This window comes from Cotesia glomerata, linkage group LG3, assembly GCF_020080835.1.
Source record: "Cotesia glomerata isolate CgM1 linkage group LG3, MPM_Cglom_v2.3, whole genome shotgun sequence".
Classification (NCBI taxonomy): Eukaryota; Metazoa; Arthropoda; class Insecta; order Hymenoptera; family Braconidae; genus Cotesia; species Cotesia glomerata.
Genome location: NC_058160.1, coordinates 27,348,483 through 27,374,732, shown reverse-complemented (window position 1 = coordinate 27,374,732; position 26,250 = coordinate 27,348,483). Strand labels below are relative to the sequence as shown.

The following is a 26,250-nucleotide window of genomic DNA, read 5'->3' as shown; positions in this document are numbered from 1 at the left end:
TTAACTATTGACGTTTTTAAGGATATAAGCTCATTCTGATTTTACACTGATCAAGAGCTTTCATTTGGGTACCCACATGCATTTTTTATATATTTCTCATATATACAAATATGTAATATTATAAATATATAAAATATATGAAAAATTAATATCGGTACTCAAATGAAAGGTCTTGATAAGTGTAATGTCGGGGTGAGCTTATATCTTTAAAAATGTCAATATTTCACAAGATACAAGGTCATTTCTTAACTATTGACGTTCTTAAAGATGTAAGCTCATCCCGATGTTACACTCATCAAGAGCTTTCATTTGAGTACCCACATGCATTTTTGATATATATTACATATATAAATATATATATATATATATATATATATATATATATATATATATATATATATAAATATATAAAATATATGAAAAATTGATGTGGGTACTCAAATGAAAGGTCTCAATGAGTGTAATGTCAAAATGAGCTTTTATCTTTAAAAATATCAATAGTTCACAAGATACAAAGTCATTTCTTAATTATATATCTAGAGATATTTTCGAATGCAGCCTTAATACTTATCGTCATAAATTGACTATCGGTGAGAATGATATAAGACGTTGAAAAGGCACAAATTCAACTTAAGACCTCAGCAATGACACTAAATTTCATTAAAAAAAACCGAATTTATTATACGACTATCCTGGAGACAAAATTTTTATTATTCTCTTAATAATATAGATTATAAAACTTTAATTAATTAAAATTGTAGCTATATTAATTAAAAATTAAAATAATGTATAATTTACAAATTGCAGATAAAAAAACCACGATTTAGTTTTTGGCAGTGACAAGTTTTTTTTTATTATTAATTTATACACTAAATAATTATTTATATATAAAATATTTACAATTTAACAATTAATAATGAGTAATTAATAATTAAAAAGTAACCATTAATTATTCAAGGCTTACGGCAGTGTTTTTGGAGGTTACTTTTAACATCTTATCGGAGCTCTTGGAGGTTCTGAGTCTTTCGGCTGGTTTAAGTATCTCAGCGATAATCTTCTCATCGCTGAGCTTATCAGAATCGTGAGCCGGCGAGTTTGGTGACTTTAAATTAACATCTACTGACTGAATTTCACTGGTTAATTCCGAACTCGTAGCAACAGACGTTTCTGATTCAGCTTCGGGTATCGTTAACCTACCATTAACTTTTCTCTTTAAAGGACTAGCGCTTAGTGTAAATGTATCTGTTGACAGTTCAACTGCCGGAGTTTGCACTGGGTTCTCTTCTGTTCCCACTAACAGTTGCAATAGTTCTCTGGGCTCTTTGTAAAGCTAAAATTATTTTAATTTATCTAATTAGTTTATTTAATTAATGTAGAAAGTATAAAGCCACAATTTATAATTTAATATCCAAAATAAGTGATTAGTAGCTGTCACTTCAGTAAACAACGACTCTTTCATCTTAAAAAATTACAGTTTCAAACAGTAAAAATTACCATTTCAATATATAGTCCATATTATGAGGAGAAGAGGAACTCAGATGAAAGATAAGGGGGTCTCACTTTGGGAGAATTTAACATTTGAAACAGTAAAAATTCTACTTTTAAAATATACATTTTACCAAATCCAAGCAAGTCAATAATTACAGTTTGATTTTTAGCGTTGCGCTTAAAATTTACCATTTTACTTTGTAAATATTGACGTTGCTTGTATTAAAAATTTACTAACTTTATTTTATACTTTTTACATATCATTGCGATCATTTTTTAGGTAACAAATGATAAATATCAAAGTCTGAATTCTTAATTATTATACGTTAACATTTTAGACATTTAAATAACGAATATTACTGTTTGAAATAGTATTTTCTTCCACGTAAAGAGTAAATTGTAATGTTTAAATGGTAAAAATTATGGGTTACGATCAACCAATCAGATCGACAACATTCCGAATTATCAAAACTCTAAAAAATTAAAAATTCCGCTACATTCAAAGTTTATAAAATACATTAACTTAAATAGAATACCAGCCGAAAAACAATTTTGAAAATTATAAAACACCGAGCTATCGAATATAGGTAAACATAAATCTTATATTCCTCAAGAGTTAAAATTAATTTAATTTCGAAAAAAGTTCGTTCCGACGTATATTCATCCGAATACTCATCCATACGAATAATGATTCGGCCGAAAATTACTCATCCAAATAACTATATATTTACATTTTTCGGCTAAATAAGTGTTCGTCTATTCATTCATTTTGACGTAAAAATTTTCGTTGTTATGTTTTTCAATTTATTGAGACTTTGTGATTTAAAAAGATTCTATTAATATAGCTTTAGTTTTTTCTTTATTCAAGTTTATATTTTTCGGAATTTTAAAATTTGTAAAATTAATTATTTTAAATTATATTTTATATTTACTTTTTAAGTTCTAGTAATTTATTAATTCGAAATGTTGTCAGTCTGACTAGTTGACTGCAACCCAAAATTATATAGTGAATAGTAAAATCACGATTTTACTGTTTGAAATGGTAATTTTTAGCAGTTGATCATTATTTATTATAAATCGACTATTATTTATTACAGTTTATTACTTTTTTCCGTGCACACACTGATTTGTTTAAAAGAATTTGTTTATATTTAATAAATAATTTATTAACTGTTAATAAATGATTTTTTAACATCATAGAATTTAATAAATATTTATTAACAGTTAATAAATTATTTATTAAATTCGATTTATTAAAATTTAATAAGTTAAATAATTGTCTTCAAATAAATTAAATTATTAATAATTAATAAATATATTTCTATAAATGCAATTATTAATAACAATATTAATAAAAATAATAATAAATCTTACAACATCAAACGGCGCATCAAGAAACAATTCTTGAAGATACCTACGAGCTTGCAATCTGTAAGTTCCGCTGCTTAATCGTGCAGCCATTTCGAAAAAAAGACAAGTGTCCTGACAAAATAAATATTAAATAAATAATTTAAATAAAATTAATAATAAATATTTAAATATATTTACTTTAAATTTCTCAGGGTAGCGTTGTCTTAATCTTAACAGAGTCTGCCGGCTATTTCGATGCCAAACAGGATTAGAAAGACGCTGAGAGTGTCGCAATATATCCCTGTAAGGATAAACAAGTAATAAATAATATTACATTTTATTAATAATATAATAAGTATTTACTTTTTTATTTTATCGTCAGCTTCATTATTAGTCGTTTCATTATTATCAGTCTCAAGCTGATAACACGCCAAACATATTTCACGATGTTCCTCATCAATGTTATACTCGCTACTATTTTCTTCAGTAGAGTTGCTAAAACTGCTATTTATCAGTTTACTGCTTCCATTATCAGGTACATTTACCGAATGCGAACGAGGCATATGAGGAAATATTATAGACAATTTTTTAGGAAGACATATCCCCATATAATTAACATCATTAGGATCCTCTTGGGGTGGTGGTGCTGGTGGCAGTGGAGGTGGAGTTGTATTAACCATATTATCTGTCGTCCAACTACGAGACGATTCAAACTCCGAAAGACTTTGCAACGACAGTCTTCCATCCAAACTATACATCTGAAAAATATGAAATTTATTGATAAATAAAGATTCCCATTCATTTTAAATAATATAAACTAGCAACTTTTCAGTCACTATGTCACTGCCGTGATTTGTGAACTATAAATAAATAAAATTTTGTTTGATTAAATAATGATTTTAGTTAAATTGCACTGTACTTTCTTAACTATTGACGTTTTTAAAGATATAAGCTCATCTAGATGTTACACTCATCAAGAGCTTTTAATTGAGTACCTACATGCATTTTGATATATTTTTCATATCGCGTGCCTAAAAGTAAAAGGGCTTATAATAATTTATGCGCCCTTTTACCTTTGCAAAGGTAAAAGGGCGCATATTTTTTTTTTTTTATTGCCAATCGAGTAGTAGACACATTCTGCGCTTCAAATTGAAAAGAAAAATTATAAAGGTAAAAGGGCGTATGTCTTTAATTATACGCCCTTTTTACTTTTAAGAATTTGAAATTTTGGTGATCTAAAGGTGAAAGGGCGTATAATTTTTTTTCGGCCAGTTTACGAAAGAACATATTCGTAGTTTAAAAATGAGAAAAAAAAAACTTTCTGTGGTAGTAGCAGCGTAAAACCTCAACTATACAATTTTTTTAAGTTAAAAAAGAAAATATATCCAAAAAAACAATAAATTACGCGTGATTATTTTCTTGCTTTTTATTTTAAGAAATAGTTATTATAAAATTTGGATCCTGGATTATTGATCATGATGAAACAACTGTTGTGTGAACGGCACCAGTAGTTACCCAAGCGTCACAAAAAAAAAAATGTTGACTTTTTCATCGATTTCACTCAACCAGAAGTTGAAAAATTAATAATCGTCAACTTAAATTCAACAAAACATTAACAAAAACTATTTTTCTCCTCGACGGAGGCGGAAAGCGGCATTTTCGTTTAGCGCAGCGGGAGGAAAATTGACGCTTTCCGCCCGGAGGGAAGAAAAAAATTTGTGCCGTTTGGGTATATTCAATAGGGCGATTAAAGCGGGAAATTTCTAAATATTTGAATGTTCTCTGTCATTGTGATTTTTTTTTATTACTTAATTTTTATGTAATCTGTTTTTGATTGATTTATTTTCTATTTGTTTATATCTTCACTTTGTATATGAGGGTGTTACTTGAGTATAACTTGTCTTGTGAAACTATTATTGACCATTTGGTATAAAAAATACAATTTTTTTTATACGCCCTTTCACCTTTAAGTAGTACTTTTCTTAAAGGTGAAAGGGCGTATGTCTTGAGATACGCCCTTTCAGCTTTAGGATACCAACTTTTTTTTTTTTTCACAGATTTTTACGTTTCAAACAATTTCAAACCGAATAGCAAAAAAAAATTTTTTTATACGCCCTTTCAGCACAAATCCCTATTAACCATTAGCTATAAGTCTTTTTACCTTTAAGCACGCGATATATATACATATATATATATATATATATATATATATATATATATATATATATATATGTATGTATGTATATATATATATATATATATATATATATATATATATATATATATATATATATATATATAATATATATAAAATATATGAAAAATTGGTGTGGGTACTGAAATGAAAGGTCTCGATGGGTGTAACATCGGGATGAGTTTATATCTTTAAAAATGTCATTAATTGACAACATAGCAGAGTCAATTCTTGATTATTGACATTTCTCAAGATATAAGCTCACCCCGATGTTACACTCGTCAAGAGCTTTCATTTGAGTACCCACATGCATTTTTGATATATTTTTCATATATACATATATATATATATATAATACATAAAATATATGAAAAATTGATGCGGGTACTCAAATGAAAGGTCTCGATGAGTGTAATGTCAAGGTGAGCTTATATCTTTAAAAATGTCAATAGTTCACAAGATACAGGGTCATTTCTTAATTATGTACCTAGAGATAGAGTATTTTCACATGCAGCCTAAATACTTATCATCATAAATTGTCGGTGAGAATGATATGAAACCTTGAAAAGGTACAAATTCAAGTCAACACCTTTGCAATGACACTAAATTTAACTAAAAAAACCGATTTTATCATGACTACCCTGGAAACAAAATTTTTCTTATTCTCTTAATAATAAAAATCAATAAATAAAAACTTACCTCTAAGCTACTTTGAGAATAACTGGGTCTTCGGTGTCTTTGCAGACTCCTAAGTCTAGCATATCCTTCAGCATCCTGCTGGCTCAGTCTTTGAATGCTCGAAACAGGACTAGGTGTCTCGCCTCTCTCTTTAAAATCAGCCCTAAAACCAAAAAACATTTTTAATAAATCACCAAAAAAAAAAAAAAAAACCAACCAACCAAAAAAAACTAAAACTTACGGAAAAGCATAGCGCTTGCTTTCAATATCCGTAGCAGCGCTTTCAGACCTATTTCTAGTCCTCCGAATAGTGAGATCCGGAAGCTCAGGTTTCCCATCGCTCAAGCTACGATGGTGCTTTTGTATCGGCACAGGACTCGGAATAGTATTAGGATTATTCTGCGGAATTACCGGCCAATTATCGCCTCTGCGATACCTGACACACGGCCAATGAAGCGCCGTAAGCGCATCCGCGCCAATACGACTTGTGCTGATAAGACTTAGCGTATAAAACGCAGTCGCACGGACCGAATAATGACTACAAGATTCAGCAATAGACGTAATAGTTTCAATAATACCCAAATTCTGAAGCTGCTCTACTCCAGCTGGCGAAGTACCAGCATGACCTAGAGCCCAGAGCGCCGACTTGACCTTCAATAATCTATCATCAAAGCTGATGAACTGCTCCGGATCCTCTCGGTAGTAACTCCTCTCAGGTGTCGTGCGTTGAGAGTCATCCATGCTCAACTTCCTGCGCATTTCCACAAAGGAATCCGCCTTGCGAGGCGTTCGACACTCGCTAGCCTCCATAACTTCCGAGTCAATGATCGTCTCAAGACGATTGGTGGACTCAGCGATATCCTCAATCCCTGATTCTTCTGACATAAAGTGAGCATCGTCCATCGCACACCTGGGAGTGCTTTTAGTCACCTTAGGATTCGAATCCGCGGTATCAACATTGCTGATATCCGTTCTGAACCTTTGAATAATTCTCGCAAAACGCTGGAGGACATTTCTTCGCATGATCAACTGGATACCCGACTCATGCTGGACCAGCTGACCAATCAAATGTGAAGGAATGAAAATATCCCTCGGCATTAATACCATGTTGGTAGATCTTCGCATGTAAATACCATTTTCATCGCGCTGACGGCGCGTCAGCGAATCGTGAATTTCTCCATCAATAAGCTGGACATAATTCTCAGCAAACCCACCGGGCTTGATCCACTTCTCCAGCTCCTCAACGTGAGACGGAAGCTTCGTAAAACTAGCTGGCAAAGCGTAGAGACGAATGAAGAGCAAGTAACCACGAACTCCTAAATGCTCAAACCACTTGTCCCACGCACGGCTATTTACTGTCAATTGAAAAAAAGCCTCCAGGTACTCTGGATCTTCGCAAATTTCATGCATCGCTTCCAACGCTGCTAACGCTATTAATTTACTCTCGTCGACAAGCCGGTCTACGAGCAAAGCTAAGGCCCATTGGCATGCATCAGTCATTTTAGCCCTGAGAATAAGACGCAAAAATTGTGTCGCGTACAATCGTGTTTGTTCAAGTGACGCAGTTGATATTATTTTACTTAAAACTTTACGATTAAGTCCTTCTCTCGAGTAATCGAGCGTGGAAATAATAAGCTTAACATAACAGTCGTGGTTGGTTGTTATTGCCAAAGTTTCAAGTTTTTCTAATAAATTAAAACTCTTAAGAATAACAGTACCTTTTGCAGAGTGACTTAATTGTCCAAGAAATAAAAAATATTTTTGACAACAAGTTGTTGTCATATGACGAGGAGAAAAAAGACAATCATGAGCACTTGGTGCGGTGCTTATTGCACTTATTTGTTTAGAAATATCATCAATTAATTCGTTTAATAGTCTAGTACCTTCAAGCTCTTGCATCTCCAGGAGGCAATTAACTAAATCACAACCAGCTAGTGTCGCATTGCGGGATAGAATAGCATTAGACATTAATTCAACCCGGCTGAATCCATTTGACGAGGGGATAAAATAATTAACAAGCCGTTTTATAAATAATTTATGGTCGGAATCGTGAGGAATGTGAATTGAATCTTCACGCGACCTAAGGATTGTACAGATAACAGACCAATTCCAACCGTGGACGTCTTTAGTGCTCAGTACGTGTGATTCTTTTAGCAGAGGTGTGGTGGATGAGGATCTTTTTAGCCAGTTTGTCTTGCTGGACACCATCTGACTGCGCAGAGGCACTGAAGATTGTAACCAAGAGCCTGGCTGATGAAACCGGTCGAGGAACAAGCTTGAGGGTATCGGTTGTCGGCGCATCATCACGTGCATTCTGCTGAGAATTACCAGTGCTCCGAGCGCTTGGTGGTTCCCGCGACTGGCGTGTTCTAGAAGACCGGGCAGAGGAGGAGTGAGGTAACAGATCTCGGGAGGAAGAAGAGTGTGAGAAAGGTGCAGCAAGCCGCCAAGTAATACCGCAGCTCGGACAGATATGAATGTGTCTGATGTAACTATTGTCTCCACTAGCGCACAGGGCAGTCTGCATTCTAGTAAAACGTACACTAGGAGTGACAAGTGGAGCTCGGTGATGTTCGGACATCGCAAAGCGAGAGACGGCAGTACTGATCGTCCTTCAGCGGCTATAAATCCTTCAGAGAGTTTCCAGCTCTCGCGGTGCCGGCAAGGATCCACTGCAGCTAGAGCGACATCTGGCTCATCAGTCCACATTGGCAAAGGAAGACCCAGGAGCTCGTAGAATAATTCTAGGACTGCGCCACGCACTTCAAGCTGCTCTACGTGCATTATGTCTATTACTGCCTTCAACCCGGCGTTGTCATTCGGGTTACAGAAGTGGATTATTCCTGCGTAGGAACGCAACACGCTTAACAGTGCGTGTTTACTTGCTGTGAATCTTGTTTCGCGGTGATCTCTTGTCTTTTCCTTTGTTAGTGAGTGTAATTCACTGTAAGGCGCTGCTAGGGTCATCAGCGAAACGCTGAATCTTGTTTCTGGGTGCGATAATAAACCTAAAAGAATCCCGACGATACACTCGATCATTGTGGGACTGAGATCAGTCATCACTGCTCTGGTTATTGCGCCAACACCTCCGCAGTTTATAAATAAATTTGTATTTAATACTCCTAATTCACAGAGGACGGCTAGAAATGCGTGGAACAAACGATCTTTCTCCTCGTAGCCGCCGTTGGTTAGACTCACCAGGCATCTTCCTATGGTAGGCACTATGTGTTGAGGCGCTAATAACATTATCCTTCTTACTAGTTTTAACGCTTGAATTCGCTCCATTTCGTTTTTTAAATTTATATCCATACTTCGAACTATGAATACTGGATAGTGAATTTTGTTGAAGGCTAATACGTGTTGTTCGTTTTTTAATAAGTGTCTTACCGCTCGCAGAGCTGCGGCGCGTACTTGGGTTGCTTCTTGGTAAAGTCCCACCTGTAAGCTAATGGGAAATAAAATTTAATTTAAAAAATTATTTAATATGGAAAATTTTATATTATTGGTAAAGTTTAATTTTAATTTTTATTTTTCTTTCTGATTTTTTTCATAAAATGCTATACTATGTCGCGTGCTTAAAGGTAAAAAGACTTATAGCTAAGGGTTAATAGGGATTTGTGCTGAAAGGGCGTATAAAAAAATTTTTTTTTGCCATTCGGTTTGAAATTGTCTGAAACTTAAAAATCTGTGAAAAAAAAAAAAGTTGGTATCCTAAAGCTGAAAGGGCGTATCTTAAGACATACGCCCTTTCACCTTTAAGAAAAGTACTACTTAATTAAAGGTAAAAGGGCGTATAAAAAAAAATTGTATTTTTTATACCAAATGTTAAATAATAGTTTCACAAGACAAATTATACTCAAATAACAGCCTCATATACAAAATTTGATATAAACAAATAGAAAATAAATCAATCAAAAACAGATTACATAAAAATTAAGTAATAAAAAAAAATCACAATGACAGATAACATTGAAATATTTTGAAATTTCCCGTTTTAATCGCCCTATTGAATATAACTACTGGTGCCGTTCACAGAACAGCTGTTTCATCATGATCATGCATCCAGAATCCAAATTTTATAATAACTATTTCTTAAAATAAATAATATGACGTTTATAGCATTGACATTTTGACCATTTTTAGTTATTTTTTCAAAGTTAAGATTTCAATTGAACTATTTTCAGGCAATGTGTAGTACAACTGACTTATGTACGTTATTTGATCAAGAACATCATTCAGTGAAATCTACCTTCCATTTCGGGTTTGGCCGAATGGCGTTTTTTTTATATATTTTCTTTTTTAACTTTAAAAATATTGTATAGTTGAGGTCTTACTACCACAGAAATTTTTTTTTTTCTCATTTTTAAACTACGAATATGTTCTTTTGTAAACTGGCCGAAAAAAAATTATACGCCCTTTCACCTTTAGATCACCAAAATTTCGAATTCTTAAAAGTAAAAGGGCGTATAATTAAAGACATACGCCCTTTTACCTTTATAATTTTTCTTTTCAATTTGAAGCGCAGAATGTGTCTACTACTCGATTGGCAATAAAAAAAAAAAATATGCGCCCTTTTACCTTTGCAAAGGTAAAAGGGCGCATAAATTGTTATAAGCCCTTTTACCTTTAGGCACGCGATGTATTATCTTTGTATGGACGGTCGCAAGAAGTTTCGACTTCATGGTCGATGAATAAAGAAATAATAATAATAATAATAAAGTAATTATTTAAAGGGTTGAGTATTGCAAATATCTGGATGAAAAATTATCATGTTAAAGAATTTATGAAAAAAATAGATATGTAAATTTATTATTGCATAAATTGCCGGAAATAGGCTCAAAAGCTTCAAAAGTAATTTTTTTGCCCTCCGGGCGGAAAGTGGCAACTTTCGTCCCGCTGCGCTAAACTAAGTTGCCGCTTTCCGCCTTCGTCGGACAAAAAAATAGTATACACTCCTCGGGAAGTAAATAAGAAAGCCTCAGATCACATGTTTGTTGACCTCGGCTTCGCCTCGGCCAACAATTACATGTGATCTGAGACATTTCTTACTTTACTTCCCTAGGTGTGTAATATACTATATATTAAAGTATATTAAATTTTGGGATTATCGCTAATGATTGTGCGATAAAACTGCTTGCCTCAATAATATCAAGGATATAAAATAATATTTTTTAATCACTTGGATTATTTATTATTACAATAAATGTTAACTTATGTAGTTATCTAGCCGTTCAACCCGGCTTTGCACGAGTATTTAACAAAAATTTAAAAATATAATATAGCCTATGTAACCCGGGGATAGTGTAGCTTCCCAACAGTGAAAGAATTTTTAAATCGGTTCAATAGTTTCGGAGCCTATTCAATGCAAACAAACAAATCTTTCCTCTTTATAATATTAGTATAGATATTCAGAATTTAAATTCTAAATATAAAATTTTATGTATTTAGTTATTTATAGTTACTTAAAATTAAAAAGTCAATTAGCTTAGAAAAATGTCTATTAAATTGCTGCAAAATATTATTATGTTCTACTTTATATTTATGATTACTTATTAAATCTAGACTTTAAATAAGAATAGATTGAGTTAAATCTGATATACAAACTTATTATGATGTCTTTCTATAACTTTTAATTTATAAATTAACTTTAAGACAAGATATTATTAAGAATCAATTATAATATTTAAATATAAGGTAAAAGACCCAGTTTTTGACACTTGCAATTTTATTTTAATTAAAAAAACCAAATCAACTCTAATAAATTAATAAATATAAATTATAAATTTCAAGAAAATTGGTTTTTCGAGAACATTTAATTTTATAAATTAGAATAAAATTGCAAGTGTCAAACGACTAGGCCAGTGTCAATAACTGGGTCTTTTACTTTAGACACAATAAAATAATAAAATTATGAAAGTTGATATACGGCCTGTGCCTGGGCATAAAGTAAAAGACCCAGTTATTGACATTGGCCTAGTTGATTGACACTTGCAATTTTATTCTACTTAAAAAAAAATAATGTTCTCAAAAAACCAATTATCTTAAAATTTATAATTTATATTTATTAATTTATTAGAGTCGATTTGTTTTATTTAATTAAAGTAAAATTGCAAATGTCAATAACTAGTTCAGTGTCAACAACTGGATCTTTTACCTTATGTTAATAAAGAATAATAATAATAATAATAATTTATATTGCAATAAAATACTTCAATCTACTTTTCAATAATCTGAAAGCTCTTAATTATAATAAAAGGTTAAAAAAGCATATTGTACTACTTGCTTAGTTAACTAATTATTTGTATTAATTTTATAGATGTATTATATTTTTCTGGTGTCTAAAAGGTGCTTTTTACACTTCTATAAAATATTTACCAGAAGTGAAATAAATTAAACTTCAAAATCTCTAATAAAATTAATGAATTAAAAAATCAATATTTTAAAATAAATAAACTTGAAAATCAGAGAATTTTAAAAATGTAGTCTGCAAAAAAACGTATGACTAAGCGTATGACACAATGAATAAATTCAAAGGAGATTTCCGGTATGATTTTATCCTGATAGCTATATTTATAATCTCTTTATATTGTTATATATTTATAATTTTATCGCTTTTATATTTGTAAAGTTGACACCTTAAATTCTACAGAACATGGTGAGTATTTTGTCGTGTAAAGATATTAAATAAATAAAATTGTTTCACCCGAAAAATCGAAGTAATTTTTTATAATATTTATAATAATAAAGTATTAAATATTTTAATAAGATCTTACCAACGCAAGATGACCTCAATGTTGTATCCGAAATCACCGGTATCATTCTCATCAATAAGCCGCACAAATGCATTTAAATAAGCTAACTTGAGACAAACTGACACTCCATGGGTACAAATGTTGGTTAAAACTTCTTTGACGTTTTCTTTGAGTCCTATAAACAAATTATTGATGTAATTAAATAAATAAATTCGATTGTTATGACTTGTGATTGATGACTGATGACAGGTGATATTGATGTTTATATATAAGATATGTTGGTATTAAAGTAAGGTTATTAAACAAACCTTTTGAGGGGTCTAGCTCGACGATAACCTCTTGCTCGTGACGACCTAAAATTTAATTACAATTTAGAAGAACTATAATTAAAATTTTATTAAAGTAAACAAATAAGATATAATACTGACTGCGGTGAGGTCGACTTGACCTGAGACTCCTACCCCACATCGTCCAATTGGCCATTTTCGCGCCGGTCGCTATCCACGATAACTATTTATGTTTCTAGTCCGTTTTAAATAATCAGTAACCTCGTAACAAGTCATCTTCATCAGTATGAAGCACTAAAAATGTTCAACTGTTGGTGATGAATTCTTTAAAACTTAATCCAAACGTCACTATATTAACAGAAACTACTGGTAGTACTTATATGTGTAACTTTAGCGACAAATAACGTGTTTGTAGATGTATTTACATAGGTATAATCATTCTATAAATGTAGACGTCAAATATATAAGTCGGATTTATATACAAGCTTACAAGCTTACATCTGTATATACATAAGTACTTACTTGTAACTTGTGTATATCTATCATAGTATGTAGTACTATTTCTTGATTACGATTGGTTGATTGTCGAGTACCCTGATAGCCACCTTACCTTGGAGCATATTTTCAGCGTTTTCAGCGATGAATGAAATTTAGTTGCTTTTCTTTTTGACAGATGGCGCTGAAAGACTATTGGTTAGTTACCGACGATTGGCTCTCTAGTCAACAATGTCACTGATAATTTTATAATAATATATATTAAAAAAGACCATTCGGCAGCCGAAATAGAAGTAGATTTCATCATGAATAGAAAAAAAATATAACGAGGATTGTATACAAAACTAGGGTTTTTAACTTCTATGCAATCGACAAAAATATATATCAACGGAAAAATTTTAAAGCCAGTGCAATAGCAAATTTCATAATTGGCATAGCGGAATAGGACATAATTTTAAGACTACACATATGATATTGTACTCAAATTGAGAAGCTTATTTAAAGAGCTTTCAGATGCATTTTATAAAATTTCAATAAGTTATCCCATTCGAAAGTTATTCGAGTAAGAAAGTGAAGAAATATGAATTTTTATGATTTTCAAAATTTTGAAATCCTCGTATTTCTAAATTACTTGACCGATTAAGCTCATCTTCGAACTTGACTTTGGTATTTATCTGTAGAATAAGTATGTTGAGTTTGGTAGAGATCCGTTGTAAATTGGCGACGCTATCGTCCTGACAAGCCGCGTTATATCCCATATATATATAAATATATATATATATATATATATATATATATATATATATATATATATATAAATATATATATAAACTTTTGAACCATATGCATTTTCTGAATTCGCTTGACGAGCTGAGTCGAAATATAGCAAAATTTTTCAAAAGTTCCGTCATGAGGACCAATGCAATAGTTAGATTTCTATGAAATCTACTAAAAATTATAATTTTTAAGTGAATTGTTATTAACAGGCGAGACCATCTTTTTCTCGCTTTGCTCTCACGGAGTTCAACGGAACTATCTCTGTCGCACTCCCAACAGCAGAGCAATTGCAGTTTCGATTGGTTTCACGAAACGAATGAAATTTTTGAAAAAAACGCTTTGTGGTGAAATAGTTTATTAAATTATCTATTATCTCTAAAAACGTTTTTTCAAAATTTCCATTCGTTTCGCTAAGCCGATTGAAACTGCAATCACTGGTCTCGGCTGTTAAGGAAGTTCGAGCGAATCTAATGTAAAAAATAATTTCCAACTTTGAGCTTTGAAATTAAATATACGTATAAATAAATACGTCATTTATCTAATTCCAAAATTTAAAAAAGATTCACCGTTTAGTTACTTAGATATTAAATTTTAAAAATCACATATTTTATCTCCTTATACACGGGCTCTTATGGCGGACAAACTTTTGTCGAGACTTTAATTATTTTTTTCAATATTAACCTCCCAACTTTAACGGATAAAAAACTATACACAAGAAACTTGGATTATTGCAAAATATAAAAACAATTTAATAATAATACATTACCGATATAATTTTTGAAATATTTAAAGTCAAATTTTATGTTTGTAACTCGCTTATCGTCAGCCATTTATTCGAATAAAGATTTGACAACATCGCGTCATCAGCTGAGAAAAAACAAAAGGATAGAAATATAGTTACAGAGAGAGAAATGTTTAACTCACTCACTCATCTACGTCTCAGTTATGGTTATAATCAAGCGCACTATTGCCAAATCTGTTTATTTATTCCGGCAAGTAATAAATACCAGTCATTTTATTACTTTACTTTATTAAATAAGTAAAAATTATCAATTATTAAATTGTTTAAATTATTTTAAATTAAAATAAAGAATTTTGACGGATATTGGGAGAACTAAAATTAAAAAAAAATTTTAACACTATTTTGACTCATTAGTTACGTTCGAACTTCCTTAAAGCAGGATAGTAAATTAAACATAATACTGAAGTCAGCTGTCAGCTGTCAATTTTTAAAGTTTTTTTAACAATTCAATTACAATAATAAATACTTTTAGGGCCAGTTTTTCAATCCGGAATAAAATTTTATCTGAGATAAAAGTACTAAGTATATTATATCTGTTTTAATGTCATCCAGCTTAAATAAACGTTTCAATTCATAAAATTCCTAAAAGTGATTAATTAAAATTCTGTTAGATATCTCTTCTAGTGAGCGTACATCGGTGATCGTCTAGCCAATGTATGGCTGTAAATTGTCGTCATACGGCGGCCGTACTATCATGTGTTTTCAACTCGAACCGATGATATAAGGTGATGTTTAATCATTTTTTTCTGTTTAAAATGGATTTAACAATAAATCAAACTTTTTTTTAATTGGAAATTTATATATGATTCACTTACGGTACAAAAATTAATTTACGCTTATTTCTAAATTACAATTAAGTTTCAAGCAATGTATCTGATTTAATCAAATTTGCAGTTAATTTTTGAGCAGCCCGATTTGCCTGCGCTCTTCTTTTTCACACTTTTTATAAGAAGAATATTTTTTTTGTTAAAACTTTCTAGTTAATACATCGTGGTATGAATGAAAAAACTGGAAAAATTACATTTATATATATATATATATATATATATATATATATATATATATATATATATATATATATATATATGTACAGATAAATAGTTAGCTCACAAAGTCTTAATTTAATAAGATAATGGATTATTAGGTGTTTTCGAGAACCTAAAGTATGCAGATTTCCGTTTGTAGACTAATGAATTAACCACCATAAGAGATAGGTTTCATCAATTGACTAGATAGGTGGAAAATTCTAACGATAATCTATTATGGCTAGATTAAATGTCTCCAACACTTAACTTATTAAGCAACAACTAGTAAGCTAAAAGGTAATGGATATAAAAAGCTCCCCATGAAACATCCCTTCATATTATTCCCGTTTATGGAACCGACCGGACGTTTTGGAACAAAAAAATATTTTATTATATTATTTTTTATCACATACGAGTTTTGGACTTACTTCGCAAAGAGTTTTTTGGTCCAGTTTATTAATAATTGAGAATAAAAATGGGTTGCAGAGACTCAAAGTCACTCAACCCCCAAGAATTCATCAAATTTATAAGAAGAAGAAATCTTCTGCAAATTCTTAACCGAGAATTTAATGAGGTGATACGCAAAGAACAATGTGATGTTGGAAACGTTGAAGCTCCCATTCTTCCCCAGGAAAATAAGTCTGGAGGTAAAATTAGCGCTAACTACTTAAATGGTTGGGCACAGAAGAGAAGATTCATCTGCACTCAAGCTCCTCGAGAAAAAACGGAGTTTGAATTCTGGAGGATCATTTTGAAGCATCGAGTCCGCATCATCGTCATGCTGTGTAAAGATAGTCAAGAACAGTTTTACAAATACTGGGAAAGTGATGTAGGGGTTGTGAAAACTGTGAGGCCGTTTAGAATTGAAACGGTTAAAGTAAAATCTTTTCCGAATTACAAGGTGACTACTCTTAACGTTACTAACGATGCAACGGGTGAATTTCTTGAAGTAATCCACTACGCTTGCATAGATTGGGTTCAGTTTTGCACCATTCAAGGAATGATTGACTTCTGTAATTTTATTCATGATATAAGATCAGTTTCTGAAACAAAAAAAAATAATCTATTGTATAAAAGAGTTCGTGATTACACGCCTCCTATAGTTGTACATTGTACTTCTGGTTTTAGAGCAGCGGAAGTGTTTTGCGCAATGGACAATTCTATTTCAGAGTATTATGCTAACCGTACAATTTCATTGCCTATAACAGTTGCTAAGCTTCATTTATACATACATTTTATATATATATATATATATATATATATATATATATATATATATATATATATATATATATATATATATATAATGTATTGCTTATTGATGGCCTTGAGGGAGCTTCGGCTCTAAGGACGAATAAATATATATATATCTATCTATTTATCTATCTACTTTTCAAAGAAGAAACATTTTATTCTAGATTTTCAATTTTTTTCTTGGGAACAGAAGTTAAAATAATATAAAACGTCGAAGAAAATGAACAATTTAATTATTGGCTTCAATATTATCAACAATTGTCATTGAATTAGTTTTAATATTACTTTATCTCTGGTGATTAAGCACAATAGGCTTATATGGTGAAGTAATCTATAAATAAATTATATCACTGTTACAGTAACATCTCGTATACCCGGAAATAATTACTCACAGAAATTAAATTTGTCTTCATCGAATAATTCATTCCAAAGCAGTAATCTAGCGTTACTTAGACATTTATCTTTAATGTCATTGAAATTTATTCTTCCATTCTGATAAAAGAAACTTTCTAATTCAATAATTTTTTTGGGCTGTTGACATGAAAATTACATGGAAAGAAATGATCTATAAATAATAAATAATAATCAATTGATAATAAATACTATTAATTTTATAACAAATCAATTACAATAAAAAAAAATGCTCTTAAAAATTTTTACTATTTTTTTTTAATTTTCACAAGTGGAATTTTTTTATTAAATTTTTTTCATAATAATTTTTATTGCTTTGAAATTATAAAAAAATTTCTAATGTTTCTCAACTTCAGTGTCATTGTCTTTAATAAATAAATTAGTAGGAAAAATTTACTTACAAAAATTACATTCAACAAATAGAATTAAAAAAAAATTTTTTTTTGATTTCTTCAAAATTTGTGTTTCAATTATTAAAAAAAAAACAATCCAAAAATTTTGATGAAAATTAATTTAGCAGATATTTAATCATTTTTAGAATTTTTTTAACTAATAAATTATATGATACTAAAGTTAGCGGACATTTTTAATTTTTTGATTATTTTTCATTTATTAAATTAGAACTAAAAAATATTTTTAAAAAATTGCACTTATAGTTTTTCAAGTTTTTTACAAATGAAAATTTTTTTTTTATTTTTCTGTAATGATTTTTTCAATAAAAAAAAATTCTAAAAATTTTTAAAAGTCGGCTAACTTAATTTTCACATAAATTATGGCAAAAAAAATGAAAAAAAAAAAAAAAAAATGATATGTAGAAATTTAAAAAAATCATAAATGCAATTTTTTAAAAATAATTTTTCAGAAAAAATTTATATCTTAAATAAAATTAAAAAATTATCAAAAGTGACTGTTAACTTTAATGTTATAAAATTTTGAGATTATTTAAGGAAGTTCGAGCGTAACTAATGAGTCAAAATTCTTTATTTTAATTTAAAATAATTTAAACAATTTAATAATTGATAATTTTTACTTATTTAATAAAGTAAAGTAATAAAATGACTTTGGTATTTATTACTTGCCGGAATAAATAAACAGATTTGGCAATAGTGCGCTTGATTATACCCATAACTGAGACGTAGATGAGTGTGTGAGTTAAACATTTCTCTCTCTGTAACTATATTTCTATCCTTTTCTTTTTTCTCAGTTGTTGACGCGATGTTGTCAAATGTTTATTCGAATAAATGGCTGACGATAAGCGAGTTACAAACATAAAATTTGACTTTAAATATTTCAAAAATTATATCGGTAATGTATTATTATTAAATTGTTTTTATATTTTGCAATAATCCAAGTTTCTTGTGTATAGTTTTTTATCCGTTAAAGTTGGGAGGTTAATATTGAAAAAAATAATTAAAGTCTCGACAAAAGTTTGTCCGCCATAAGAGCCCGTGTATAAGGAGATAAAATATGTGATTTTTAAAATTTAATATCTAAGTAACTAAACGGTGAATCTTTTTTAAATTTTGGGATTAGATAAATGACGTATTTATTTATACGTATATTTAATTTCAAAGCTCAAAGTTGGAAATTATTTTTTACATTAGATTCGCTCGAACTTCCCTCGAACAACTTTTGGCGGTATTTTTAAACTTGACCACTTACTTGCTACCGGAGCGCCACCATATTTTGACGCTTGTCACGGACACTTGCATACATACACAGACGGTCGTTACCGTCACTCTTGTTACCTCCATACATGAGATGTATACATACATTATATATTTTGAATATATATTTTCAGATAAATCTGGAATCATCTGACACATAGTATACAGTCTTCCGCCATCGATCGTATGTTTTGTTATAATAATTAAAAATAATTGCATAAGCTGTTCGACGATGTACGTTAAAGTGATGATTAAATAATAGCAAACAAATATTTATGTTTAGTACCAATAAATTCCGTTAATTATTAATTAGTTTACGATAACAAGCACTATTGCACATTACACGTTAATAAAATAGTAAACATGACGACTGCATTGTACTTAGAACATTACTTGGACAGTAAGTATAGATTTTAAGTAAACAAACGGAAAAATAAATAAAAATAAAAACAACTAATGATTAATGAAAAATAATTCAACAGGTTTAGAGCATTTGCCGATAGAATTGCAGAGAAATTTCGGGCTGATGCGTGACTTAGACACCCGAGCGCAAGGGCTCATGAAAGACATTGATAAACTTGCTGATGATTATTTGAAAAATATTAAAAAAGACTCCAGTGAGAAAAATGAAGGCCAGTTACTTCATATACAAAATTTATTTAGCAAAGCTAAAGAGTACGGCGATGACAAAGTTCAATTAGCGATACAGACTTATGAATTAGTTGATAAGCACATTCGTAGACTAGACTCCGATTTGGCGAGATTCGAAGCTGAGATCCAAGACAAGGCGCTTAATAACAACCGAGTTGCTGAGGAGAGCGGTGCGAGTAAAAAAGGCAGGAAGAAATCGTTGAAGGAAAAAGAAAAACGTAAGAAAGGCACTGCTGGTGCCAGCAGCGAGGACGAGTCTAAGAGTATTAGGAAGAAGCAGAAGAAAGGTGGCTCTGTGTCTTCGGCTACGACAGGTGCTGTAGGAAGCGGCGCGCAGACCGATGCCTCACTTGGTCATCCAGCTGATGTTCTAGACATGCCTGTTGATCCCAATGAACCTACTTACTGTCTTTGTCATCAAGTTTCTTATGGTGAAATGATTGGATGCGATAATCCTGATGTAAGTCTTTTTATCATACTAAAAATTCATTGAAAAATTCTTGATAAAAATTAAGATAATAATAAAGCTAGCCGACATTTTTGATTTTTTTATTTTGCTTAATTTATTAATTTATAAATAAAAAATATTTTTAAAAATTGTACTTATAGTTTTGGAAGTTTTTAACGAATGAAAAAAATTTTTTTTTATTTTTTTGTAATAATTCTTTAATAAAAAAATTGATAAAAATTTTTAGATGTCGGCTAACTTTATTTTCATAAATTAAGTTAGCCGACACTCAACAATTTTTGATTTTATTTATTTATTAAAAATTACAACTAAAAAACTATTTTTAAAAAATTCCACGTATAATTTTTAAAATTTTCTACAAGTGAAAATTTTTGTTTTAGTTTTTTACAAATTATTTTTCAATAAAATAATTTATAAAAATTTTCAAATGTCGGCTAATTTAATTTTCACAAATTCTTGACTATTTTTTAATTAATAAATTATAACAAAAATAATTTGTTTTAAAAATTACATCTTTGGGAGCTCTAAAAAATTTGGAGTGCAATTTTCTTATAAATAATTTTTTAGACCTAGTTTATTTTAGAAATTTTTTAATTAATAAATTATAAAAAAAAATTTATTTTAAAAATTCCATCTTTAGGAGTTCTAAAAAATTTTAAGTGCTATTTTTTATAAATAATTTTTTAGGCCTAGTTTATTATTCAAGAAAAAAGTAATTATTTACGAATGGGGGGTCAACCCTATTTTGGGCCATAACTAGGTGAAAAATTAACATTTTCAAATTTTTTTTATTCTACTTATTTTTACGGCGCATTTATGATAAAAAATGTCGAAATAAAGATTTCGATAGCTTTTTTGCCTTCAAAAGTTGGAAAAAATTTTGGCTCATATTTTTGGATAAAATTTTTATTTTATCTCTCTTTGATGTTTTTGATATATTTTTTTTTGAAAAGTACATAAAAAAACGAACAATTAAAAAAAAAAAAAGTTAAATATCACAATTTTCAAAAAAATTTATAAATTTGTTAAAATTGTGATTATTAACTTTTTTTTTTTAATTCATTTTTTTATGTATTTTACAAAAAAAAAAATATATCAATAAAATCAAATAGAAATTTCGTTCAAAAAAATGAAAATTAAAATGGTTGACCCTACTTGTAAATATTTACCAAGAAAAATTTAAAAATTTTTGCCAATTTGAATGTTATTTTTTTTTATAATTTAATAATTAAGTGTATAAAAAATACATTATTTTTTTTGTTTTTTTTAGTGCCCAATCGAATGGTTCCACTTTTCATGTGTTGGATTAACCACTAAACCCAAGGGTAAGTGGTACTGTCCGAAGTGTACTCAAGACCGTAAGAAAAAATAACTTTTGTAAATTAACAACAGTGTAACACACTTATTAATTTTCTAAAGTCTTCTCTCGGCAGGATTGATAAATAAATTAAATTAAATTAAAAACAACTCATTTTGATAATGTAAAAAATGAGTACTAGGTAGAAATGAAATGAAGTTATATAAAATTGATATAATTAATTAGTTAGGTAGTTAGTTTAGATAATTAATAAATCGCATCTTTTCAATCTTTTCTGAGACTGCGTTTGCATTGCATTCAATGTGAATATATTTATGTGATTGGTTAAGAAATATATATTATTATATATGCCTATCAATTATTGCAATGGTATTACAAAGTATTTATTTTATATATATATATAATATTCATTAAGAGTGTAATGCAAAAACAGTTTTGTTAGGTTTATCGCAGATTTATTTAAAGTTTTGAGAATCGGCCAATTTATTTAATAATCATAATTATTATCATGAATTTAATTTTTTACTTCATTTAAAAGTTTAAGTTTTATTTATTAATATTGAAAATGTATGTCTATTTAGTTATTAAGTTTATCTAAGAATTTTATACTCAAATGGCCGATTTTTGAACGTCTGTGATTAACCGATTGATCATTGAAGTAAATAGATAAATAAATGAATTAGATTATGGAATTAAATAATTAAAAAAGTGTATTTAATCTATAAGCATATAACTAAATCTTTACAATTGTATATAAATTATTATATGTGTTTATTAATTAACTAGTTAAATACTGTTTTTATATTTTATAAATCAACTAATTAAAATAATTATTGATAATAATAATAATTAATAATAATAATATTAAAATACTTATAATAATTAATTAAGACATTCGCACCAGTCTTGTAATATAAATATTTTTTTTATGTTTTATTTAAATGAAATTTTTTTTAGTTATTTATCTCAACTTTAAATAAATTAAAAGTTTATTATTTGAGAATGTAAGCTTTAATTTTGAACCCTTATTCGAGTTATGTATTTCTTTAAATTTTTTTCATCAGGCAACTAATAAAAATTATTTACAAATATTATTGACTAGATTTTTTTTTATTAATAAATAAAATTAATTTATTGCGTTTGACTTTAGAGAAGACAATGGAGGACTAGATTGACTGTAGGCGGTGTTTTTTTTTTTTTTTTTTTTTTTTTTTTTTAAATCATCCCAGCCTTACGAACACAACATTGACTGGGTGGAACTGTCCAATTGTACTGATAGCTCATTCTACTTGAGAATTCTTTACTGCATAAATTACCCGTCATTGTATAGTGATCGTGGAGTGCTTTCATACTTTCAGTCGACTGTTTATGTGTTATTAAATATTCATTTGAACACCCACGGGAACGATACTCTGTATCAAATCTTATGTCATGCCGCCGTTCTATGTTTGCTAGCGCCGATAGCCATAAGCCTACCGAAACATCTTCAGAATTAAATAATCTGAAATTTAAGAAGTGATTTTTTAATTTAGTATTTTTAATTATTTCTTTTTTGATAGTTTAATGATACTTAAATTAACGAAAAATTGGATCATTTTTTGAAAAATAAATTATGGCAAGAAAATTTATAAAACAAAAATCTATTTTTAGAAGAAGACACAAGTTAACTGACATTAAAAATTTTTTTAGTATTTTATAGTAATTATATTATTATAAAAAAAATTTAATCAAAAAATTCCACATTTAGAAATTAAATAAAACTAGCAACCTTGCAGTAACTATGTGACTGCCGTGACTTGTGAACTAGAAATAAATAAAATTTTGGTTTATTAAATAATTACTTTTGTTAAATTCCACTATACTTTTTTAATTATTGACGTTTTTAAAGATATAAGCTTATCTTGATGTTACACTCATCAAGAGCTTTCATTTAAGTACCCACATGCATTTTTGATATATTTTTAATATATACATATATGTAATATATATAAATATATAAAATATATGAAAAATTGATATGGGTACTCAAATGAAAGGTCTCGATGAGTGTAACATCGGTATGAGCTTATATCTTTAAAAATATCATTAGATGACAAGATTCAATGTAATTTCTTAACTATTGACGTTATTAAAGATATAAACTCATCCCGATGTTACACTCATCAAGAGCTTTCATTTGAGTACCCACATGCATTTTGATATATTTTTCAAATATACATATATAAAATATATATAAATATATGAAAAATTGATGAGGGTACTCAAATGAAAGGTCTCGATGAGTGTAATGTCGGGGTGAGCTTATATCTTTAAAAATGTCAATAGTTTACGAGATACAGGGACATTTCTTAATTATGTATCTAGAGATAGGGTATTTTTTTTCAAATACAGCCTAAGTAATTATCATAATAAATGGACTATCGGTGAGAATGATATGAAACCTTGAAAAGGCACAGATTCAAATCAAGACCTTCGCAATGACACTAAATTTCACTAAAAAAAACCGATTTTATCATATGACTATTCTGGGCATAAAATTTTAATAATATAGATTATTAGTGGAAATTTTTTAAAGCATTTTTATAATATAATTGATTTTCTATAAAAATTAAAAAATTAAAAGTTGTCAGCTAACTTTAGTATCATATTTATAATCTCTAAAAAATTATAAATACAATTTTTTAAAAATAAATTTCTGGACCTTATTTTTGAAGAAAAATCAAAAAACTGTCAAGTGTCTGCTAATTTAAGTGTCATTATAATTTGTCATACTAAATATGATATTGAAATCAGCAGACATCTGAAATTTTTTTTTATTCTTTATTATAAATCAATTATAAAAAAAATATTAAAAAAAAAATTGCACTGTAATTTTTATTTATTTTTACAAGTGAAATTTTTTTATTAAAATCTTTTCACAATAATTTAGTTAATAAAAATTAAAAAAATTAATAGATGTTTATTAATTTCAATTTCATAAATTAAATAAATATTATAAAAATTTACCTTAAACTATCAGCATTAATAGCAATATATTTTACAAGATTATAAGACAAAACATATCCACCGCCAACAGCATACGGCAAATAATGATCACAGAGGTTCCATTCAGTCTCTTTCCAGGCACCAAGCCTCTTAACTTGAGCTTTTCCATTAAAAAATCCCCAGTAGAGTTCCTTTCTGTAGCCCTTAGCTTCCCAGGTGTCAAGATTAACCAGCAATTTATGGAGCACGACGAAGGAATCATCGTCTACCTTCAGCAAATAATCAAAGTCATACAGGTCATAAATTCTCTGGAACGACTGGGAGACTTTTTTGGTCAGAGTTCCATAAGCGTCGCGCAGTTTCGGCAGCAGAAGCAAGTCTTTGAACTTTGCCTGCTCCGATTGCAGTGTCTCGTAATTCTCCAACTCGATATTCTGCGTGCCGATTGCAAATAGATGCTTCACGTTGTCATTCTTCTCAGACAACCAGGTTTTCCGAATCGTCACTCGCTCCCTCATATTGTCCGGGCTGGTTAGTATTAGTATCAACAATCTGTATTTTTGCTTTTTCACCTGTAAAATAACACGGAAATTAGAAAACACTTGACAATTTTTTGATTTTTTTAATTAATAAAAATTATAAATAAAAAAATATTTTTTAAAAATTGCACTTAAAATTTTTCAAATGATCTACATTTCAAATTAAAAATTTTTCAAGGTTGATTAATTTATGACATTAAAGTTAGCCGACATTTAAAAATTTTTAGAACTTTTTTTTTATTAAAAAAAATTATTGCAAAATAAAAAAAAATTTTCATTTGTAAAAAACTTGAAAAACTTTAAATGCAATTTTAAAAAAAATATTTTTTAGTTCTAATTTAATAATTAAAAAAAATTAAAAACGTCGGCTAACTTTAGTGTTATAAATTAATTTAGCAGATATTTGATAATTTTTTTAACAAATAAATTATGACAAGAAAAAAATTATTAAAAAATTGACGTGTAGAAATTAAAAAAATTGAAAATGCAATTTTTTAAAAATAATTTTTTGGAGCAAATTTGTTTATTAAATAAAATTTAAAAAAATGGTCTAATGACTGCTAACTTGAATGATATACAATTTTTTATTTTATTTAATAAAAAAATTCGTTTCAAAAAATTATTTTTAAAAAATTGCATTTTTAATTTATTAAAATTTCTACCTGTCAATTATTTTTTCTATTTTTTTTTTTGCCATAATTTATTTGTTACAGAATTGTTAAATATCTACTAAAATAATTTTTATTATGGTTAATTTAATTTTCATACCTGTGAATTACTGTCATTACTGGATGAAAATCTACATTGTTTAAGTAATAAAGAATATATTAACATTATTATAAATATTACAATTATTATTGTCACTAGATTTAAACGTATTATTAATTTTTTATTTGACAATCTTGTTAAATTATACATTTTTATAAAATTGACTATTTATTAGGCGGATTTATTTATTATTTTATAAAAAAATATCTAACGATTTTTTTGAACTCTAATTTTATAAAAATATTTTACAAACAACTTTACACAACATATACATAAATATCAGCTGATCAGCTGATCTATAGTCTAACATGAAAATTAGACTTTACGAATTGGAAGAATG

The 26,250-nt window shown here is 28.8% G+C and overlaps 4 protein-coding genes across 4 annotated transcripts; 2 read left to right on the top strand and 2 right to left on the bottom strand.

Moving 5' to 3' along the window:
• Positions 1–822: 822 nt before the first annotated feature.
• On the bottom strand, positions 823–13,391 carry LOC123260343 (rapamycin-insensitive companion of mTOR). Its single transcript, XM_044721370.1, has 10 exons — positions 13,272–13,391; positions 12,891–13,097; positions 12,771–12,815; positions 12,484–12,637; positions 5,952–9,155; positions 5,732–5,873; positions 3,202–3,596; positions 3,037–3,139; positions 2,863–2,970; positions 823–1,330 (listed from the first exon to the last, which is right to left on the bottom strand). The coding sequence occupies exons 2-10, from the start codon at positions 12,943–12,945 to the stop codon at positions 950–952; spliced, it is 4,587 nt and encodes a 1,528-aa protein (XP_044577305.1). The 5' UTR covers positions 12,946–13,097; positions 13,272–13,391; the 3' UTR covers positions 823–949.
• A 2,932-nt stretch (positions 13,392–16,323) lies between these two features.
• On the top strand, positions 16,324–17,598 carry LOC123261471 (tyrosine-protein phosphatase 1-like). The gene is made up of 2 exons (XM_044723065.1): positions 16,324–16,861; positions 17,462–17,598. The coding sequence occupies exons 1-2, from the start codon at positions 16,324–16,326 to the stop codon at positions 17,596–17,598; spliced, it is 675 nt and encodes a 224-aa protein (XP_044579000.1).
• A 1,717-nt stretch (positions 17,599–19,315) lies between these two features.
• On the top strand, positions 19,316–21,782 carry LOC123260344 (inhibitor of growth protein 4). Its single transcript, XM_044721371.1, has 3 exons — positions 19,316–19,580; positions 19,663–20,291; positions 21,571–21,782. The coding sequence occupies exons 1-3, from the start codon at positions 19,544–19,546 to the stop codon at positions 21,670–21,672; spliced, it is 768 nt and encodes a 255-aa protein (XP_044577306.1). The 5' UTR covers positions 19,316–19,543; the 3' UTR covers positions 21,673–21,782.
• Positions 21,783–22,729: 947 nt separating this feature from the next.
• Positions 22,730–26,060, bottom strand: LOC123261645 (beta-1,3-galactosyltransferase 6). The gene is made up of 3 exons (XM_044723345.1): positions 25,911–26,060; positions 24,625–25,175; positions 22,730–23,119 (listed from the first exon to the last, which is right to left on the bottom strand). Exons 1-3 carry the CDS (start codon positions 26,058–26,060, stop codon positions 22,834–22,836), a joined length of 987 nt encoding a protein of 328 aa, XP_044579280.1. The 3' UTR covers positions 22,730–22,833.
• Between the last annotated feature and the right edge of the window lie 190 nt (positions 26,061–26,250).

What these genes read in the sequence shown, in the direction of transcription:
- LOC123260343 (XM_044721370.1), bottom strand. Translation starts at nt 12,945, where the DNA reads ATGGCCAATTGGACGATGTGGGGTAGGAGTCTCAGGTCAAGTCGACCT. An exon ending in GTCAAGTCGACCTCACCGCA is followed by an intron (nt 12,816 to 12,890) that starts GTCAGTATTATA and finishes ATTAAATTTTAG; the next exon opens with GTCGTCACGAGCAAGAGGTT. An exon ending in TTGATGCGCCGTTTGATGTT is followed by an intron (nt 1,331 to 2,862) that starts GTAAGATTTATT and finishes AAATAATTTTAG; the next exon opens with CTTTACAAAGAGCCCAGAGA.
- LOC123261471 (XM_044723065.1), top strand. Translation starts at nt 16,324, where the DNA reads ATGGGTTGCAGAGACTCAAAGTCACTCAACCCCCAAGAATTCATCAAA. An exon ending in TCAAGGAATGATTGACTTCT is followed by an intron (nt 16,862 to 17,461) that starts GTAATTTTATTC and finishes TCACTGTTACAG; the next exon opens with TAACATCTCGTATACCCGGA.
- LOC123260344 (XM_044721371.1), top strand. Translation starts at nt 19,544, where the DNA reads ATGACGACTGCATTGTACTTAGAACATTACTTGGACA. An exon ending in CTTAGAACATTACTTGGACA is followed by an intron (nt 19,581 to 19,662) that starts GTAAGTATAGAT and finishes ATAATTCAACAG; the next exon opens with GTTTAGAGCATTTGCCGATA. An exon ending in TTGGATGCGATAATCCTGAT is followed by an intron (nt 20,292 to 21,570) that starts GTAAGTCTTTTT and finishes TGTTTTTTTTAG; the next exon opens with TGCCCAATCGAATGGTTCCA.
- LOC123261645 (XM_044723345.1), bottom strand. Translation starts at nt 26,060, where the DNA reads ATGTATAATTTAACAAGATTGTCAAATAAAAAATTAATAATACGTTTA. An exon ending in GTAATGACAGTAATTCACAG is followed by an intron (nt 25,176 to 25,910) that starts GTATGAAAATTA and finishes GTTATTTTACAG; the next exon opens with GTGAAAAAGCAAAAATACAG. An exon ending in ATTAATGCTGATAGTTTAAG is followed by an intron (nt 23,120 to 24,624) that starts GTAAATTTTTAT and finishes CTTAAATTTCAG; the next exon opens with ATTATTTAATTCTGAAGATG.